A 21,912-nucleotide genomic window follows, 5' to 3' on the forward strand; every position below is an offset into this window, starting at 1 on the left:
CAAACAGTGGCAGCTGCTGTGTCATTCATCATAAACTTTGGCTTTAAAACTTATAACTTACTTACATACAACAAGACCCAAACAAAAAAAGCGCTGAACGCAACATAGGTTAGTAACCTGAGGTTAGTGAACATGTTTAGCTCAGCATTGGCCATCTAACGTTAGCTTGCTTATTGCTTTGCTTGCCTCTCTAGCTCAAAGACTTGACTTGGACTCTAGCTCAGAGACTCGACTTGGACTCTAGCTCAGAGACTCGACTTGGACTCTAGCTCAGAGACTTGAGACTTGACTTGGACTCTAGCTCAGAGACTCGCCTTTGACTCTAGCTCAGAGACTTGAGACTTGACTTGGACTCTAGCTCAGAGACTCGACTTGGACTCTAGCTCAGAGACTTGAGAGCATCTCTGGTTGGTATGCAGAAGTGGAATAGCAATAGTCAAAATAAAACTTAGGCAGACCTGTACATATGGTACAGTATCAAGGAGCTTAAAAAGATATTGCAACTGTGATAAGAGTGCAAATACACAACAGGGTGAGACAAAACGTGCAAAAACAATGTGCGAATGATGGAAGAAACACGTACAATTGATAAACTTGATGACGAAGTTCAGACTGTTCAAAATAAAGATGGTTCATCATCTGAGGAGCAGGAATGTGATCTTTAAACTTTGAGTTTTGTCCTGATGACGGCATTAGAGGACAGGTGGTCAGAGATGGCCAAGATTTATCCTCCATCACCACGAACGTGTGAACGAGGTTTCGGTAGTTTGTTGAACAGACTGATGAAGAGTTTAAAAGTTGGAGACACTTTATTAAAACGCTGCCTTCTTTCCCTGAAGCATCAACACGTTCACGTCTGACCGACAGGCGGCGTGATGGATGAGAGATATTGCACCGATTAACCAACCGACAGACACGAGGAGAAGCCTGCAGGCGTTTATATGACACGTAAATATATTCAGGTTGTTATCATGTAAACAGACCGGATGACCTGAGGGAGGAAAACACAAGGAGGCATTCATCTGCCGAGGATGGGAAATCTGAAGGGGGAAGAGGGGGATTCATAAAGGAGGGAGGAAGAACAACAAGAAGGATGAATACAAAGGAACAAAAGAAGGAAGAAGGAAAAGATTCATGTAAGGAAGGAAGAAGAAAGACAAAGACTGGGTGAGGGAAGAAGAGGAAGGAAGAAACAGAGTAGAAGTAGGTAAGGAGGAAACACAGGAAACGAAGGAAAGGAGGACGAAACAAAAAGGGAAAGAAGGAAGAATGTAGAGGAAGTTGTACAGAAACAAATAAAGGAATGAATAACCCTTACCCTAAAAGACGAAGGACGAAACAGAAAGCAACTTTGTTTTATCTTCAAACAACAAGTGGCAGTTGGACCAGGATCAGGACTCACTTCATGTCTAGGTCTGTCTCCTCCTTCACTTTCTATAAAACCCTCTCAGACTGTTTGAAGTTCAGTTCCTGCACCAAAATAATGAAGGAAAGAAAAACACGACTCGGCCTCGAGAGAGATAAGAAAGAAAACAGGAAGGACAGAGAGAGAGTTTAAAAAAGTTATGTAAAGGAAGTAAAGATGAAGAGAGAAACAGGGAAGACATGAATAAATTAAGAACTTAACAAAAGAAGATAAAGGAAAGAAGAAATGGGAAGGATGGATGATGAAAGAAGGAACAAAATAAGGAGGGCAGAATAAAAAAAGGAGGGAAGAAAGTAAAGAAATTAAAATAGAAAAGGAAAGAATAGGAGAGAAGAAAGGATGAAGGCGTAAAATGGAAATGTGGGACAGAAAGAAGAACAAAACAAAAAGAAAGAGACAAAGTATTTTTAAAAAGGGAGAAATAAGGAAATAAAAGCTTTGATTCGCTGTTTCAGAAATCCTTTCAAAGTAAATCCTCCTGAAGCGTGTCAGGTGTGCACAGAGGTGAAGAGAAACATCAGAGGGATTTTCCAGCGGTGAATTTTTGGATCAATGAGCAAATAAATCCTGGGACGGTCCAGCTGAGAGGATCAGAGTTACCAGAGCTAATTGGAAAACCAGCTTCCTGTCTGCAGACAACACAGAAGAGACACGAAGAAGAAGGAAGCCAAACAAAGACACGTTGGTGATCCCTCACTGGCTTCCCACTTGGTTTCTGACATGACTGAAAAGACTCTCAGTCACCCTGATCAGGAGGTTCAAATCCACGCTTTGATTTCAACTGTGGTGAACACCTGAGTGGGAGGAGGAGAGGAGGAAGACAGGAAGGAAAGGAGGAGGGAGGTTAGGGGTTAGGGAAAGGTGGAAGAGAGAAAGGACGGGGAGAAAGAGGGAAGGATGAAAGAAAAAAGAAACAAAGACAGAAAAACACAAGGAAGGAAGGAAGGAAGGAAGGAAGGAAAGGAAGGAGTGAAAGAAGGAAAGCGCGAGGGAAAGGAAAGGAAGGATGCATGGAGAGCAGGAAGAAAAGAAGGAAAGGAAGGAAGGAAAAGAAGGAAGAAAAGAGGGAAGGAAGGAAAAGGAAGTTATAAAAAGGAAAGGAAGGATGCATGAGAGCAGTAAGAAAGGAAGTAAAAAGGAAAGAAGGAAGGAAAAGGAAGTATGGAGAGCAGGAAGGAAACAAAGGAACGAAAGAAACTGGGAAAAAAAAGGAAATTTCTCCCGTTAGTTTCAACGTTGATGAACTTTGATCTGTCGACCAAAAACAAGCCGTCCTAACAGATCTGACCTCAGAGTGGACGGAGAGCCGGAGAGGCCAAAATGGAGGAAGCTCATCGGCTGTGTCTCACCATCGTCACAGTAAACCCTCTAACACTATGCGATGGACTCCCTTCACGCTGCCAGGAGACGAGTGTTCCTTCTCTTTCTGATGCGTTTGAAAATGAAAACCCGGTTCTGGTTCTGCAGAGGGATCAGAGAGGCTCACCGTGATGATGGCTTTTCCCACGGTGCCTCCTGGTCTGAGCAGAGCTTTGGACAGTTTCCTCTGAGAGATGATCTGCACAAACACAAAGAGTCCAGGTTAATAAAAAAACAAAATGTTTAAAGGACGTTAAAAAACCAGAAGCTAAAATATATCCACATCTCAAAAATCCACTAATCAAATACTTTAATCAAATTTGTATTATTGTGTCGTGCATGTTAATGTGCCCGGCCTGCACGAGCCAACACGACACCGTCAGGGTCAAAGTGCTGCGACTATGTTATCAGACAGCTGTAAAATACTCAGACCATCATCACTGACAAAAGCATTGACTGATCCTGGAGAAATCCTTTCTCAGGCCTCTGAGACAAACTGGAACACGTCTGAACGCCCAAACACTTCTCAGCAGACGTTAGCTTAACTTTCCACTTTACCCAAATCACACAGCTCGATCTGACCTGAATATTTCTGAATCAACCAACATCAACACCGCCTCCTTTGTGAACTGCCGTGACTGAAACTTCTTTAAACTAAATGTTGGAAAGACTAAAGAGCTGATTATCGACTTTAGGAGGAAGGAGGAGGTCGTCCAGTCCTTTAAATATCCTGGTGTTTGCCTCGCTGCGAAACTAAACTGGAAGAAGAACACAGTGTTTTCATGAAGGAACAGGCTATTCTTCCTGAGAAAACTCAGATCCTTTGATGTAAGCACAAACCGGAATTGTACTTTTAATAGAGGTAATGCTGGGCTCTGCTGGGGAGGAAACAGGATCTATAAGTTGATTAAAACAGCTGTCTCTGTGATTGGCCCTGTCCTACTGGAGGTCTTCATAGAAAAGAGAACGAGTGCCAAACTAAAGAAAGTCATGGATCTTGTAGATCGTCCACTCCACAGTGTCTTCAGACACTTGGTAGTTCCTTTAGTGGTCGACTGAAGACGCCCCAGTGTTCTGCTGACCGGCTCACAGGGTCAGCATTTTTTAAAGGTTCAGTGTGTAAGTTTTAGTGACATCTAGTGGTGAGGGTTGCAAATTGCAACCGGCAGCTCACGGTGCATTCAGGTGCTCCTCAGATGGTCCCATTACCAGAGTTGTGAATTCGTTCTTACGCCTTCAGGGTTTCATGTGCCCTTAAAGGCTTTGGGGCCGGTGTAACGTAAATTATTTATTTATTTATGACTAACTGGATTTAAAAAACGGGCCAACGATCGGCCCTTAAAGCATGGACAGTGGCCCACTGGGTAATTTTCTATACTGACATTGGGCTGGCCCAATCACATCTCTTATTAGCCCCCACCCCCCCTGCTCTCTGTTTCTTGCGTTGCGGGCCAAAAAACCATTGTTCAGACGGCTGCTGCCAAATGCGCGACAATAACAGATATATTTGCTGCCGGGGCTGCAGGAGCTTCAACATCAGCTGCAGGACCCTGCGTAGAGCAGCACAGGCACCTGAAGGAGTAAAGTGGCCCCTGCCAGGCAGAGGAGGAGGCGTGTCAGCGAAACAGAGGGACAAAGTGACCGTGATGGGTCGAGGGCGAGAGAGAGAGCAGGAGGAGAGAGGAGGTGAAGCGGAGAGCAGGGAGCAGCTCAGCCTGTAGGGAGGGAGGCTCATTCACTCTGGGGACATGCAGCCATGACTTTATGAAAACATTCGTTAAAAATGTTCTGAAAAATGAAAATGTTGATTAACAAATAAAAATGCTGTGAAAAAGGTTTATTTGCACAGTAAACCTGCAATGCAATCTAAATACAGAAGAAAACTCTGCGTTGTTCAAAAAAGTAACTTAAGTCTTTTCCACCATAAATTGGTGCAGAAAAATTTCCTGCATTCTGGAGACATTAAGTGTTTAATGCTAAAAATCTTCTGGGAGCCCCAGACCCCCATTTCATATATAAATATTTTTTCTAAATAGTAAGTCTATTAAAATATATTCTTGCCTTGTAGTCATGGACACCAAACTTACGTCTTACGTCTCAACCGATTTTGGTGGGGCACCTCGCCCCAAAAATGCCAGGGCCGATTTTTTGTCCCAGTCCAGCCCTGTCCTCTTTTAATATCTTTATGTAAACTAGACTACCCCCGGCAAAGTTTTTATTATTTTTATCTTCTTATATGTATTTGTACTCCGTATACTTCTTTATGTCCCATGAACACTTTATTTCTCTTTTTACAATAAAGATTTAAGGAGGAAAAAAGATTCTGCTTATTCCTACACCACATGAATGCACCATCAGTCACCGGCCGCTCCCCCCTAAAGAACTAAAGATCTTTAGCTCGGAGATAAATGTGACTCAGGGCTTCGACAGCTGTCACTGTTTACTTCACTTTACCACAATACTCGGTGTCGAGTCCCGGCAGCAGCAGCAGGAAGTGAACAGGAAGTGAACAGGAAGTGAACAGGAACTGTCGCTTCTTCCCAGGAAGTGGGAAATGATTAATTCCAGAGCACATTATTTTCACTTTGCAGGTTAAGTGCATTTTTTACACACCATGAGGAGACCTGAAAAGCCAGCTTCCTGTCTGATGGAGGCTTTAATGTCTGAGAGTCCCACCTGACTTTAGGGTTTGAGTTACATTTGGACGCCGTGTTTATGCTGCAGGCCTTAATGCTTATTCTGATTTATTTATTAATATTCATTTTTAGATTTTGAATTGTCACCTGCCTCCGGAATCATCTGTTTCCCTTTATGTAAATGAAGACATTTGCACTGTAAATATCTCCAGAATGCAGGAAACTGTGTTTATGCTCAAGGTTTCCCCACTTATATAATTCCGCATGGAATATTTCTTAAAAATAGTGTTAAAATATTTTCTCATTTTGTTCTCAAGTTAAAACCTACTTTGCAATAAATCAGATTGTGAGCTTGATGTTCTGGGTGATAAAGCCTGGCTGTTGTCTTGGAGCAGTCTCTCTACAGTACATGTAAAGTGTAATAATAAATCAGAGACTTATAGGAGGAGCCTACGCTGACTTGTCTTCTTCCCAACTCGTCACACACGGAGGCGTACTCAAGAGCCGCAGTCGTCAGTTTGTGACGCACTGGGGATCGCTTTACTGTCACAGTTCAGCGCAGTGGGGTGAAGGTAAATGACATTTAACAGAAAAGACTGAGTAGAGAGGTAGTTGAGGTGGACGGAGGGCCAGAACCCGGACTTTGAATCAGGAGACCGGGGTTCGTGTCCCGTGTGAAACAAAAATTCAACATTAAAAATTTTATTTAGGCAAGTTATGTAAGCGATGTTAGTTAACTTAAGTGTGACCTACTTGGTTATTTTAACCCAAACCTTAACCAAGTAGTTTCGTTACTTTAACAACGTGCAGTTTCAACATGGCGATGTGTCGAAACACTATTTTGAAAGTCTAACCGGATGTCGCATATTTGTTGTTGCTAGGCGCTGCTAAGTTGACCGCGGAGCCCTAAACGTCCATAAATGACGCAGAAGGGAGATTTGTGGAGTTTAAGGATTAACATCATTGTTTGTTTGTGCACATTTCTGTTATAATTCACCATTTTTGGGTAAATTGGGTGCAAAAATGAAAATGAACATGTTCTGCTCAAAAAGTCTTGTTTTATTAATATTCAAAGAAACAGGACGTATGTGATGGAATAAGGGACACATAAGGTGTAAGAAAAGCTAAGTAATGTTGAATATTTACATTATTAACACTTTGCAATATGTATATGTCCCTAACAGGGTGGAACAGTCCAGATCTGAACAATCCAGATGTATTATTATCATTTAATCTGAGCGCTGATGTCCCCACCACTGTTTTTAACACAAAGCAAAGCGCCTGTGCTTACGACCTGCTGGATTTCAGGTGGAAGAACGTGAATCTGTGAGCAGATGGTAGCGAGGACGAGGAGAAAGAGAGCCACATGTTTAATTCTTGCTTTTTGTGGAGCCTTTTCCATTCAGCGCCGCCTCTCTAGAGAGACGTCAGCGTCGCATGAACTCCGATCTGACCGTCCAGACTGAGGTCGCACAAAACCTCTGATACACATGAAACGCATGTGGAGGTGAGATCAGAGACCATGTGACTTTTCACTGTTCACAAAATCCGATCTGAGTCCTTCGGCCTGCAGTCTGAACACAACCTTAGTGTGTTTCCGTCCACCTGTTTAATATATAAAATAAAATAAACAGATGAGGAAACTGTTTCCTGTCCGAGTTTGTGGATGAACAGAAACAGACTTGATGAATAAACGCTCACAAGCAGCAGGTCCCATTTTGTTTGGCTGATTTTCTGGTAATTCAGCACATATTTCAGCTCTTGTTTGGACAGAAACTTGAATACTGAGGGTCCTCACAGGTTTACCCCCGGCTGGAAAACAACAACGTGACTAATTGGACTATGTTCTTCTCCGGTACGGGTCACACTGAGGTTTCTTGTTGTAATTTAGCGTCTCTGGAAGTTGCAGCTCCTGTTTGTGTCTCCACCCTCCTGCTGCTGTGAAACAAACTCCAACCTGCACCGTCAGCATGCTGGAGGAGAAGCCGGCTCCCTGCAGCACCGAGCCGAGGCCCGGCCCTCCCTGGCTCCTGCGTGCCAGCACTTTCAAGGGTTTCTTCCAGGCCTGTTAGCAGAAATCTCCAGCGCTCCGTCAGCCATCTGGCCGGCGGAGGAGCTGGCAGCAGATCCGAGCGACGCTGCTGGCAGAGACCAACACGAGGACATGAAGACGAGGAGGAAGAGGAGGCTTTTCCGGTCACCTGAGCTCATTGTTTCATCACAGACTGGGCTCCTCTTCTTCTGCTCTGCAGGATGAAACTCTTCCAACACGCTTTCAGGAAACTGAAAAACAGACGGCAGGAAATGCACAGCGTCGCTCCGCCGCCACGCGGCGGCTTCCTCGTGAGAAGCATTGACTTCAGTTTAGAACGAGGCCAAAGCAGATGGAGAATCTGTCCAACGATCCTGTTTCCTCCTCGCTGTTCAACTCTCCAAACACAGGACGACACAATAAGTATTTCTCATATTTCTTCTTTTGTTTTTGTCTCTTTATTCTCTAAACTCTGACGTTGAATGATTTTATGTGCCTGAAGCCACGATCCAAATATATATTCGCCAATATCATCTCATCCACAACATGTACATGAAAAACAAACAGCTCAAACTTATTTAATATGATTTAAAAAAACAAGATCTTGGAGTCTGATATTTTCTGTTTGTCTTCATGTCATCAAAGCCAAGGACGTCGCTTTGTGCTACAGTGGTGCTCACGTCAGGGCTGTGATGATACACCTAGGAAATGCAGAAACAAATGAGCGGGGGGGGGGGCGGTCCTCCCTCAGCAGCGTTAAACATTTCATTTCTGGAGACATTTTCTGCTCCAGTTTACGGTGGAGGTGTCTTGATTTATGTAAAGGGAAACAAAAAATTCAGCTGGCAGGTGACGATTCATACATCTGAAAATATAACAGAATATAATGCAGCAATCAGCTGATTGTTTCTTCCACATTTAAATTCCATTTTCTTATTGATTGATTTGTTAGCTACCTTTTCTGGTGCAAGCTATTTACAGAACAGTTTCAACGTCCCCACTGTGGATGACGCCTACGATCAAAGCTCCTGTTCAGACCCAAATAATCAGTGACTGTAAACTAACACAACCCGTTCTCTCTGCAAGTCGTCACATGTGGACGGTTGGTCAGGAGTATTTTTCCTGTTTTATTTTGAAAGTGTCCTTCCTTGTGTGTGCTGTCACCTGTGCTTCACAGTCTGCCTGGTTCTATATGTCTGCAGGTGCGTTTGACTTCATGCGGCGCCGATTTAACCTGATGCATGCTGGTCAGAAAATGTGTCCGACTTTCGCTGGAGCTGCAAAACATGTCACGTGACATTAAAACCTCGCAGGAGCAAGGCGGGCGAGTCAGGCCGCACCTTTCAGTCGTTGAGCTCGGCTCACAGTGAGCTCACGCAGGTAGAATGTTTTATTCGCCGCCTCTGCAGTCGCTCACGTTTGACTAACAAGTTGGCGAAAGTCAGCCGCGCTCAGTCCGTCGCCGTCAGTTTCCTGTGGACTCCTGGAACTTGTTGTAGATTTACGCCTCTCGTTTACAGATTTCAGACTGACACTCGCTCCAGATGTAACAAAGATCTACTCAGCGCATGTGTCTGCATTTTGGTCCGATTCCTTGCTTCATCGGCGTCACCATAACAGAACAAAGTGACCAAAATGGAGCCAGCGGACGTGAAGCGGTTTTAAGAATTTAAGAGATCGGGCCTCCACTTCCCAGAGGTTATGATCCACCGTGCGGGATTCCACCTCTTGGAGAAGGGTTAGACATGTTCCACCATGAACACACTCACTGTCGTTTATTCTGACTCCCACATTCACCGTCCTGCTGCCCCAAACACTCACTACAGCACCACGTGTGGATTCATCCGCCACCGAAAGTAGTCCCGAACAGAAGCTCTATTTCCTCCTGTTTGTCTGATTGCGAACACGAGATTTGATGATGCTGATAAATATGTAAATTAAAACCAGAGTTATGTTCGAGGTGATTGTTATGCAGCTTTTCTCTGCAACAACAACAACGTGTCCTTGTCCTAATACAGAAATATAACATGAATGCTAAATAAGCTCGTTAATTAGTCAAACTAACAGACGTTTTCTCTTCGTCTTCATGAAGTCTGTGAATGTTTCTGTGCTGTTGTGCAAATTATTATGCAGATGAGGTTGTTTTTATTTGTATTTTTTCTATCTATAAGAAAAAAACACTCCAGCTGCAGTTTGTGCTGCAGGCAGAGGAAGAATGAATGTTTTTGGTTTTCTGTCATCTTTGTGGATCAGCTTCAGTGATGAACCTCTGCAGAGAAAAAGAGAGAATCAAAATGCCAAATATACTTGAGCAGAGTGAGTGTGTATATTTTCAGTTTAGTATCTCTGTCTTCTGCGGCGCTCAGGCTGTGATGGAGCCTCTGATGTTGTTTTCATCTTCTAACTGCTGTCTGGTTATATTTCAACAATTAGTTTTTCATCAACTGAAGAAAAGGCAGAAAAGTAGATTCTCCCTGTTTTCTGGCTGCAGTTTATTTGTAAAGTTTAGATCAGTTGGGAGACGCTTCAGGACTTTTCCAGGGTTATAAATATCTCCAGCTCATTTATCTTTGAGTTTGTTCACTGCGGTGGATTCTGTTTCTGAGATATTTGTTGAGTCTGTGGAGACTAATTTCACACAAGAAGAAAATAAAAAGAGGCAAACAGCTTCTGTAGAGAGGAGGAAAACTACATTAAGTACATTTTTTGTCAAGTGTTTAATGAAATCTGTACAGAAGTGTTTCCCTCAAGACAAAACAAAAGCTCTCTGGCTTGTGTTCTCACTCCCAACTCGTCACATATGGACACCTGGTCAGACTCCTTGGCGTCGCTTTTTAACGCCCTGGGTAACGTTTAGTGTGGTTTTTGCACGTGTAGGGCTCCGCGGTCAAGTTAGTGAGAATATGCAATACGCGCAACATAATTAGACTTTCAAAATAAAACTCGAGGTAAACCCCTTGATGCCTGAATTTATTTACAATAATAGAAGTCCTTCGACCAAGTCCAGTTGCCTTTGACTTTAACTTTCTTTGAAAACTATGGCCTGGATGACAATAATAACAATAATATAAAGAAATTAATTATTTGTGTTTTGTGTCAAGTTGATGCTAAATTAAATTATGCAAATTAACGACAACAGGCATAAATGTTAATAAAAAAAGCGTGCAAAAGGTTCCTAGGTACGTATTGAATATGCACAAACGGGCATTGGGGGAATACATGCTCAGCAGTGGCTGCAGTCTGAAAGAAGCGATGTGATGCAAATTACAGTGGCTCTCCCTCACTACAGCAAAACCTTTTCCACCAAATCTAACTGTAGAAACATTTGTTTTAAATGTGCCTGGACGCACAGCAAAGAAATGAATCTACAAGTTAATGGATGAAAACTATCTGTGCAGGTTCAATGTTCAAACAGCATCCAAACTTAAACTCATGGAGTTTGTGTTCCTCGCCTAAAAACTAAGCTAAACTAACACCCAGAATAAAGAGGACTAATTTGTGTGTGTATTCTAAAATACTGCACGTGTAATTGTAGTACCTGTTACGGGTGATCAACTAAGAAATATTGCGTGGATGACAACAGGTGCAAACACAGTGGAGGCGGCAGTATTTATGAGGGGTTTACGTGTTTTAATGGTTTCCGCCATGAGAGTCTGGAGGGAAAGCAGCCACTGCGTAAAAACCTTGGTTTGTTTCGTTCAGAGCGTCAGTATGTAGAAATCATCTGTACCTGCCCGTCCTGCCTGAGACTGCACTATGTACTTCAGACAGCACCCCTGAAAAACTGCTTTGGGAAACCCCAGCAGAAACAGATCCAGCCAGAGGGAACGACCACCGACCGTCCGCAGCGTGCCCGGTCGCTCCTCGACCTCCTGGCCCTGCCCTGTACGCCCCAACGCCCCATTTCCTCTCCGATACCTACAACAGGTTGTGTCGCTGATACAACCGGCGCGCTGTGAACAGCTGGTGATCGTTCCCTCTGGCTGGATGAATTTTACACACTGCTGCAGATGGCGCGCAACTTTCTGAACTCTTCCATCTTACGGAGAAAAGCAGGGGTCAAAACAAAATTTGCTTTCTTGGCATGAATGTTAAAACAACAGTTTTGCCAAAACTAAAGGAAAATACAAAAAAATCTATTCAATTCATATAGTTATTCGAATAAATAAAATACAATTATTGTATTTCTATATATTGGATACAGAATAATATTATCTAATATTGTTAATTTCTCTACGTCGTCTTCTCCATTGATAACAGCAGCCATCTCTGCACCTTCCTGTCAAACGTATTAAATACAGATGCTGTTGCACTCACGTGAAATTGCGTTTAGGCTCATTAGATCACACTGCGTGTAGTAAATAAATGTATTTGCATGTTACACCCCAAACTGCATATTCATTAAGGCAGAAGTAGTAAATGAACAGCTGCTATCTTGACCTTTTGAAAGACGCCGTTAGCAGATCAGCTTACGGGTTAATTTGCTGCTGATATCAAGTTTGCACACGTTTTTACTCACGCAGACCTTTAGTGTTCTGTCCTGTTACAGATAAAACAATTCAGAAACAGTTTCTTCATATCAGAACTGCATATTTAGATTTAAAAACTGGCCAGTGGTTCCCGTCCCGCCTGCTCCCTTTGACTTTTATTCCTGCACCATTTCCCGTGTTGAAGTGAAACTGACTCCCATCCTGCGGGAATCCCACAGGATTACCCTTAAACACAATCATTGGAAAAGGAGAAGTGGGTCAGTTTGTCTGAATTTATCGACTTTCGTTCGACTGAATGGGACGCCATCTTTGAATACGGTCTCCTAAGACCTCAATATAGCCAACACACCTGAGCTCCTGTCGAGAGGCGGGTTGGAAACATTACCATTAAACTCAAAAGCTGAAAGCCGGTACAGACACATCTCTGTCCGTCTGCAGCAGCACGATGGAGTCTTTAGCAGGTGAACATCAGGTGACTCACCTGTGCCAGCGTGCACTCCACTGATCCCAGGAAGTCGGCCTCCCTCAGGCCGTTGTGGTTGCTGTTGATGTCGTACAGCTCGAAGCGCAGACGCTGCACCTCTTCAAAATAAAAGTCCAAAGTGAAAACCTTGGAGTAGGTGGGGTTTACACAGCTGCGAATCACCTCCGTTCGATCCACCTGCGGGAGACACAGAGGACAGAACAACGGGATGAAATTTTCCACTTTGAAGAAACAGAAAGGAACTCAAACTTCAGACCCAGAGGTCTGGTTCCTGAATGGGTAGCTTCACACGACAGCAGTCCGAGACCTCCTCTTCGAGGCAGACCCGGTTCGAGTCCGGCGTTCACACCGACCCCAACAAACTGCACCGAGGGGGTAAACGCTCAAGGGTACCGATCAGCCGGACTGAGACTAGGAGACTGAATTAAAAACAGGACGGTCTTCTTTATTCCATCTGAGGCTGCTGCACAATATGAAACACAATGAAGATTCAAATCAGAAAATATCTGACCAACAAAGTAAAACTGCTGATCTGCCCTGACGGTATGCTGCTTAATACAAATCGGAAAGCTGGATATTAAGAATAATTTTTTTAAACCTGGGTCATATTTTCACATCTGTTGGTGTTGAAATGACTTGTAGGTAGCACTGCAAGAAGGTCGCAGGTTCAAACCCCGGCCTTTCTGTGTGGACTTTGCATGTTCTCCCCGTGTCTGCGTGGGTTTACCCCGGGTGCTCCGGTTTACCCCACCATCGAAAAGGTTCTCCGGTCTGCTGTTTTGACCTGAAACTGATAAACATCTGGAGTTGGTCCCCCAGCGCTGCACAGCAGCTGACCAATGCTCCCTTGAGGGACGGGTTAAATGCAGAGAAAGAGCCTCTTTCTGCCAGCGACGGGCTCAGACTGTTACACCAGAGCCCTGTTTCAGAAAGCAGGCGTAAACTCGGAGCTTCTCCCTGAGCTCTGCCTGAGCCTGAGCTGGGAATCGAACAGCTGATCAGAATCGGTTCAGTCAGCTCTGAGTATGTTGAGCCTGATTGAAGCGCGTGGGGATGAAAAAAAGCCTCATCAGTGGAGCTCAGACACAACGATTCACCATGGCAACGGGTAAATAAAGGCAGAACCTCCATTTTAATCGGGTGGAGCTCTGAAATATGAACGCTGCCAACGCGGACCCTGATAGGCTCTAAAACGCAGGAGTGGAAGAAGAATCAATGCGTTAACATTATTAGGCTGCTACACAGCGCGGCTCATTCATCATTTACCAGACTGGACTTTCTTTAATGAATGATAAAGTGCTGCAGCCCATTACATTTAAATAGGAAGGCTGTATTTATTAAGCTGGAAGCCGACGGGACTAAATGCCGGTTGGCAATCGGCTGCCTGATTATGAAAATAGGCACAGATCAAATATCAGACAGTTTAATCATGAACCTGTGATTGTAGAGTCACAGTCACACCCGGCAGGTTAGACTCTTAATTCTTTTTTGCAGTGGAAAATGTGTCTATAGGTTAAAGTTTTAGACGTCTATTTTACATTAATAAAATCTTTTATTCATGCAGTCAGAACACATTCAGACTGTCAGCAGCAATAATGAAAAACTCACATTTAAACCTTATTCAGGCCTGTTTGTTTTAGCGGCTCCACAGTCACATGATCTCCAGTTGATAACTGCGAATGTTCCAATCAGTGCGACTACAACATGAGATTACTGTTCACTGATCAGTTTTATAGGTTACAGATTAAACAGTGATTACTGCAGTAATGTGTGTGTGTGTGTGTGTGTGTGTATATACATAAAATAATGTTTTTATTTTTATTTCATTTTGACTTCAATGTCAGTTTAGTTTTAAGTATTTAACGTGTGTTTGCTAGTTTAGTTTAGTTTTTATTTTTTGAAAATGCTTAGTTTTTGCTTAGTTTTTATTAGTTTTAGTCTTTGTTGCTGCAGGATGCCAAGCTCAGTTCAGTTTACTCCAATTTAGTTTTGTCACCATTAGAAATAATGCAGATTTGTGAAAAGGGACACCGTTTTAAGCTATCTGAAGCTTGTAGGGCCACTAAGCATATATATATATATATATATATATATATATATATATATATATATATGTGTGTGTGTGTATATGTGTGTATATATATATATATACACCAAACCTAATTAGCGAGTCTAGACATTATTTTACATTTGGGGTATTGTTTGCTGTTTGACTTTCTCCCAGCTGTCCTTTAAATGTCGGCTGTCACTGGACTCCACCCTGACGAGATGTGGCCTTGCTGTGCTGGACCATCCTGGATTCTGCCTTCGCCTCTGAAAACAGATGTTTTGTGTGTTTGTGTGCGTGACACACGAGAACCCAACAAGTCCTGAAAGAAAAGTAAACCCTGTCCAGACGGGCCAGAAACTGATGACAGAGATCCAAATCAGCACCGAGCTGCTGAGAGGCTGCACGCGGTCGACCTGCTGTCCGACAGTCGCGGCCGACAGATGGTGTTCAGGCTGGAGCTCCTCGAGACCCTCTCATTAAAGTCGCTTTAATTGGACGGTTGAAGTTTGTCTGAATCAGCTGAAAGTGTGCGAGGAAACGTGACGTCCCGCTGACCCTGCTGGACGTCAGAGTCTGGCAGCTGAAAGCAGAAACTCCTCCTGCAGACTCACTCAGCGGTTTGGAATCACAGAACCTCACCCCCGCCTCGTCTCAGCGTGGACGTCACTTCACTGTGGGTCTAACTGGACTCGCTAATTAGGTTTGGTATATTTAAATCTTCCTTAACTTCTGGCAGAGCAACAGGCCCACATCTTTATAAGTTTTTAACTTCTAATTACATTCATTTTGCACAACGTACTGCACCTTAAATAACATTTAATAATACTAATTATTTATTTAATGTGTTTATGTCATTGTTTATTTCTTTTTTATTTATTTCATTTTTGAACATTTTTGGGTTCCATATAAATCAGATTTATTTTCCTGACAGACGATCTAATAAATTACGGTTCATTCTTGTTTATTATTGCATAAATAGACTTTTTTATATATATTTTTGTTGGGGGCTTTTTGTACCTTTATTTAGATAAGACAGTTGAAAGACAGGAAGGGGGGACGACATGCAGCGAAGCGCGAAGGGTCGGACTCGAACCCGGGGCCGCTGCAGCAAGGACTCAGCCTTGGTACTTTGTACAGGCGTACAGCGGTGAGTTACGGGCGCTACACACATACTCTTTTTTTGTTTCCAAACGTCCCGCCGTCTGTTCACGCCATCCCAGGACGTCACATATGGACGCTTGGTCCAGACCTCTTGGCGTTGCAACGTCCGGTTACATTAATTCATTTAGCGGACGCTTTTATTGCACCTACATGATGTGATAACAATTAAAGATTCATTTTTAAATGAGGAACATTTTTGGAGTTTTCAGCTGATTAAGAGCAAACCTCCTCAGTAACGAGCTCGTCTTTCTCTCTATCACACTGCTGTCTGCATCCCGGTGCGTTTTGTTTATCTGCTTTCTTTAGCAGCAGTGAGATCCTCCCTCCTGAGAATCATTAAGGTTTCACCTGATCACAAACGGACCGGGTCAGACTCTGCAGGCGGATCTGATCCTGACTGTCTGTCGTGGGCAGAAAAACCTGCAGTTGGCAGGTTTTCGGAGTCCACCTCGGTCTGAACTTCACTTTTTAACGAGTCTGAAGGGAGGAGAGACGACAGCGACGGGCGGATTCCTGCTGTCACCGCTTCACATTCAACAACAACAACAACAGGACTCTGGAGAAAACAGCTCGTTTAGCAGATCACAAAAAACACAGTGATTCCTCTGAAGAAAGTCGAGCTGCTGACAGACAAGAACAGACGCAAACACACTCAGAGAACGACAGTAGGAAGTTGTGTTCAAGGTAATTAGATCATTTCCCCGGATCTTAAAGCAGCACTTTTTAATGTTAAATATTAACAATCGATCGGATGATTACATGGTCAGATTTGAAAGCCAGGTTGGGAATTGTTTGCCAGGACACCGGGGAACTCGGGGCTCTTTACGATAAATGTGATGGGACCTTTAATGACCACAGTGAGTCAGGACCTCGGTTCGGTTTGACGTCTTATCCGAAGGACGAGATCTCCTACAGCGTCCCCATCGCTGCACCGGCTCATAAAGAAGTGGACGTAGTCATCGTGACGTCACCCGTTTGTGGACCGCCGTTTTGAAGCCTCGAGTTTGGCCGCCGCCATGTTTTGCAACCAGTTTTACCGTTATTTCTAATGGAGCCGGACTTCTTTCTGCAGAAGAGTCGCCCCCTGCTGGCCGTTTGATAGAATGCAGGTTTCAAGAACTTCTGCGTTCGACTCAGTTCTCTGACTGGAAGCTTCCCGCTTGGTTTGGCTTCATGCGGCGCTTTGCAGCGCTGACTTTACATGATGCATGCTGGTTACTCACCATGTCACATGACATTAAAATCTCGCAGGAGGAAAGGCGCCGAGTCCGGAACCACCTTTCGTCTGATCTTGTGCAATTCTCTTTGCAAATGCCGCGAGATCAGCTCACAGTAAGCTAACGCAGGTAGAATGTGTCTGACTTGACGGCGATGGTTTTTTATATCTCGCCCCTGCAGCTCACGTTAGACGAAAGTCTACCAGAGGGTAGACTGCCCCCTACTGGCCCACTAACTCCTCTACATAGTGGAGCATCCAGCAGCTAAAGAGCCTGATATTTTCCTCAGGAGCTGGTGGAGACCAAACACAGAGCTCACAGAGAGAGAGGCTCCCCAGCAGCCTCAGGACGCCGACTCAAGCAGACCAAACTAAATTACAAGCAAACAGAAAGATATTTTGAATACTGGAAAGAAACGACCAAAACACAAAGTAAATAAAAATGTCACTCTTGCAAATGTCCTCAGCTCAATTATTATTATTATGGTGTGTTATTTTAATAATTGTTCAGGAGAATATGTTACTGCTTCTCAAAAAGCAAGACAAAAAGAAAATGGAGTTAAAGCATGTGATTCACGCTTTTATCTCAACCCGTCTGGACTCCCACGATGCACTTTTCACTGATGTTAACCAATCCTCTCTCTTCAGTTAGTCTAAAACTCGGCTGCTCGTCTTTCAACTGGAACCTGCAAGCATGAACACATTGCACCAGTTCTGGCCTCGCTCCACTGGCTCCTGGTCCATTTTAAAATATATATTGTAAGATCTTAGTGTTTGTTTTTAAATCCCTAAATGGTTTGATACCTCATTATATCTCAGACCTGTAAAGCCTCGTGCAGACTACACGACTCTCAGCGTCGGCCGATGGCTGCACACTACCCAACTTGCTGTCTTGTAATGGGAGTCTTGAAGTCGTCGTGGCGTTCACCCTACGTGACCGATCGATGACGGGGTCATACACTACAGGAGCTGACAGCAGCTGTGTCACCCAACGCTGGTCTGCAAACCACGTTTTGTCAAGAAAACACACGTGAAATGTGAAACGGGAAATGACGCAAACCTGCACACAAAACAGCTGTTTGTTATTATAAAGACAAAGAATCTGGGTGAAAGGATGGATCAGCACCTGCAGGTAGCAGGATCATCCGAGCTACAGAGAGCCGGAGGGGAGGAAAAAGTGTTTTGCAGTGAAAAAGTAGCTGCCTGCTCTCATTGGCTGGATGTGGATGTCGAGCAGAGCTCTACGCCAACCTGTTTCCCAATGAGCACATGTGCTCCTAAAAGAAAAAAATTAGGAGCACAGTGAAAAATGTTCAAGCAACAGAAAGTTTGACAAACTATTTATTATACATATTTATACTACGTGTTTGCTCCTTCTGCTTGTGTTCAACCATAGTGTGTAAACATCACTGAAAGTGAAGACCCTGGTATCTGGACACTCGGCATCGGCCCTAAAATATTGTCAAAGCGCTTTAAAATATTGAAACAGATGTTTTGAAAATCTGAGACGTTGAAAACAGCTTTTAAACACTGATCAGTCATCACAAAAACTTTCATGACCCACCAGCAGCAGCCACACAACCCAATACTGAACAGTATTACAATATCAGGAGGAGGCTAGAAGGACACATACTGGCACACTGTGCAGTGGAAATCTGCATCTTTCCACTGTGAACAGGCTCTTTCACACAACTAGGAGAAACTAGTTTAAATGAGTGTATTAGTATTTATATTTACATTTATTCATTTAGCTGACGCTTTTATCCAAAAGCATCTTCTCTATGCGCCACATTATTATTATTATTATTATGACAGTAGTTATTTTATGTAACGGTACACCATACAGCTCACCACTATTAAGCTATAATATTAATTCCAGTTGGACAAAACAGCAGATTCATTAATTCATTCATTAAATCCTTGATCAATTGATCTTAATTTGTTAATGCTACTAATCTCATCAATAATCAGAACCATTTATGCAGGAGGAGTTCGATATTTGAAAGTTTACTACGTCAAACCCATTTTTCTGCCAGCGTTTCGCTTTGCTTCGCATCCTGCCCGCTACTCTGGGCGGGGCCTGTTTTGAACAATTAGCGGTGCACTGCGGCGGGCGGGATGTGGGTCGGGACTATGGTAGGCTGTAAATACTCACACATTGTGCTCGTAAATCAGTTTTCTGTTCGCATGTATTGATTTTCAGGGGCATATGCGAGTAATATGGTCGCACTGTAGAGCCCTGTCGTGCCGGCCGACTCCTCCAGATATCTGACGTGCTGGATATCTGGCAGACGTTGGCGAGGTGTCAGAAATGCGTCAGTTTTGATGCGTCGTGGTGATTGGCCGCTGATTTACCCCCGATCACAGCCTGACGGTCGCCGAGCTCACCAAATAGCAAATCGTGTCGTGTGAAGTAGGTTTTAACGCCCGCAAGGTCACTATGGTCCACAGATCAGCAGGACTAGTTGCCCCTAAAACCAGACTACCAACCAGGGATGGCTGCGCTTTTTCATCATTGGCCCCTAAACTACGGGATGAGTTACCTCCAGAGGTCAAAACTTTCAAATCCTGTCTTTTAATCCAGCACGGGAGCTGTGTGTTCGTCTGTTGTTGCCTTTCAGTTTTTCCTGAACCAACTGTTTGTGTCTGTCTTGTGCAGCACTTTGTAAACCTGCTTTTGAAAATGTGCTACATAATTAAATATGGATTGGATTCTCTTTTATTTTAGTATTTCTGACTTTCTGCTTCAGTTCAACATGTTTGAACTAAAACTTCATGCCAGTAAAGCCTTTTGAATTGAACGACTCCACTGGGACGGTCTTTGTGTCCTTATGTGTCGGTAAAAGAAGGTGATTTTGGTTTTTGTGATGACCTGTTTTACTTTGAAAGTGTTCTTCCTTGTGTGTGTTTTTTGCAGCTTTTGCTTCCTGTCTCTGAGTTCCCTGTCTGATTGGTTGCACCTGTCCTGGTGTGTCTCACCTGTGTTCAGTCCTCCTGCCCTCTCTGTGCTCCTCCAGTCTGTCTCTGGTGTTTCTGTTGGACAGATCGTGGATTTATATTTTGCTTTCCATCCGTCTCCCCTGCCCTGTGCTGCTGGATTATTTCCTCTTGGTGGATTTGTTGCTTGTGTGCTCTGGATTAGTTTGGACTGCCTGCTGCACTATCCATGTAAGAGAACCAGTCCTGCCTCGGGGCCTGCAATCCGGGTCCGATCCCTCGGTTCCATGTGGCTTCACTTGGCTGAACATTAATGACAAACAGGAAGCTGTCGTAGATGCACTTCAGTGTGTCTAATATCCAGTCAAACCCCCAAAAAGTAAAATAAAATCAGCTTCTGTGAGGAATTCAACAACACGGAGGCTTCAGATCACCTGTCTGGAAAATCCTGTCTGTCAGTCAGAAGCAGGTGAGTCTCGTTATCTGATCTCAGATCTGTTTCTGCTCGTCTTTGTGTTTCTTTTATCTCCGTCAGTCAGTCGAGAGCTTTAACACAGAAACACGACGTGACGTTTAGTTTTGTTTTTCCACCCTCTCTTTTTCACAACTTCTCTAATGAAGCATCAACACCAAAATACATCCTGCAGAAAAGACTGTTCATATATATATTATTATATATATATATCTTTGTGAGTTTGAGGACAGGATTGTGGGGGTGGTGTGAAACTGCAGTGAGGCGTGAAGATTCATAGTTTAAGTTAAATGCTCGCTGCACAATTAAATCTTTGATGAAGACAATGGAGGTGATTCTTCATTCAGACATTTAATACAAATGTTCTGAGGCAAAGTTTGTCTGGTCCTCATCAGATATCTGTTCTAGCAGATAAAAACCTTACAGGAGAACGATGGTCGTGCACGAGAGAGGACGGTGGGAACAGAAGGAGCAGAGAGGAAATGTTTAAAGGATTTTGAAGTCCTGTATCAGCGTCAGGCTGCAGGCAAAACGACGAAACCGTTCTCAGGTCGGCTTCTTATTCTGGTGTCAAAGCAGCAAAACGAAGAAGGACCTGAACGTCTCGACAGTTTCCACGTTTCTTTAGATTTAAGTCCTGCTGCGCTCGTCAATAAAGTGTTGTGTGAATCCTTCAGCTTCAACCGGCGTGCTGAATGCACTTCCTCCCCTCATGAAATATTTGCAGAGCTGCTTTTTAAAACATGTATATTTAAAAACCTGCATTATTTACATCTAGCAGTCGTCTTCGCTTGGTGGCACCACTTATCGATTGTTAGTGAAGCCAGATGACTCGCTTCGTGGTGCAGGCCCCTGTTCTGTTGTTTTGCCTCCAGCTCTCTTGAGATCAACGATGACGTTGATGCAGGACTTGAAAATGCTTTTTTCTCTCTGCTCCTTCTGTTCCCACCGTCCTCTCACATGAACCATCATTGTTTAAACACAGTATAATCTTCTATCTTCTAGATGAGTGAAAAACAGATTTCTGGAGAGGACCAGACATCAGAACATTTGTGTCTTCATTAAAGATCTTATTATTCTCTGGAAACACGAGCTGCTGTCAACATTTAACTTAAATTTTTAATCTGAAGTTTTAGCTTCTGACTTCATCGGATCAGGTGGAGATCTTCTGAAGTTTCAGGATTTTTAGAACAAATATTCCTCGTTTGTCCTGCAGCAGCTCAACTGGAAGACGCTGTGCAGGGACACACGGAGGAAGACGGGAGCTCTGGGAGGTCTGCACTGATTAAAAACGGTTGGAAGCCGCTGTGTTAATCTATAACAATGCAGAGCAATTCATAAGATCTATGGAAGGAATGAGATATTTTAAGACTGCTGGAGGATCTGAACTGTGGGATGACGGGCGCGTCACATGATCCTGTTCCTCCTGAACATATAACAGATATATTCTTTGTACACTCCTACTAGATGCTCAGCCTGATATCATCAAAAGGCGTATGAATAACACACCGATTTCTGAAGTCATGTAGCGTGTTACTCCAACGCATTTTTTGCATTTCACACAGTTTAGACTGCAGAAACGGCGTGTCGTCGTACGCCTACTGTCGCAGTTAAAATCAGCGTGCGTGGGATATAAATAGCCATGAAAG

General features: G+C 43.6%; 1 protein-coding gene across 1 annotated transcript in view; it reads right to left on the reverse strand.

The window, feature by feature from the left end:
• cpne4a (copine IVa) overlaps positions 1-21,912 on the reverse strand; it is a 486,687-nt gene that overhangs the window by 58,304 nt on the left and 406,471 nt on the right. The window contains exons 3-4 of the mRNA XM_038712358.1: positions 12,425-12,604; positions 2,913-2,984 (exon numbers count right to left, since the gene is read on the reverse strand). Of these exons, the coding sequence (XP_038568286.1) occupies positions 2,913-2,984; positions 12,425-12,604 (252 nt within the window). The remainder of the gene's footprint in view (positions 1-2,912; positions 2,985-12,424; positions 12,605-21,912) is intronic.

Source organism: Micropterus salmoides, unplaced genomic scaffold, assembly GCF_014851395.1.
Source record: "Micropterus salmoides isolate LMB-PRFRI ecotype aquatic unplaced genomic scaffold, ASM1485139v1 Ms_hic_scaffold_11, whole genome shotgun sequence".
NCBI classification, from domain to species: domain Eukaryota; kingdom Metazoa; phylum Chordata; class Actinopteri; order Centrarchiformes; family Centrarchidae; genus Micropterus; species Micropterus salmoides.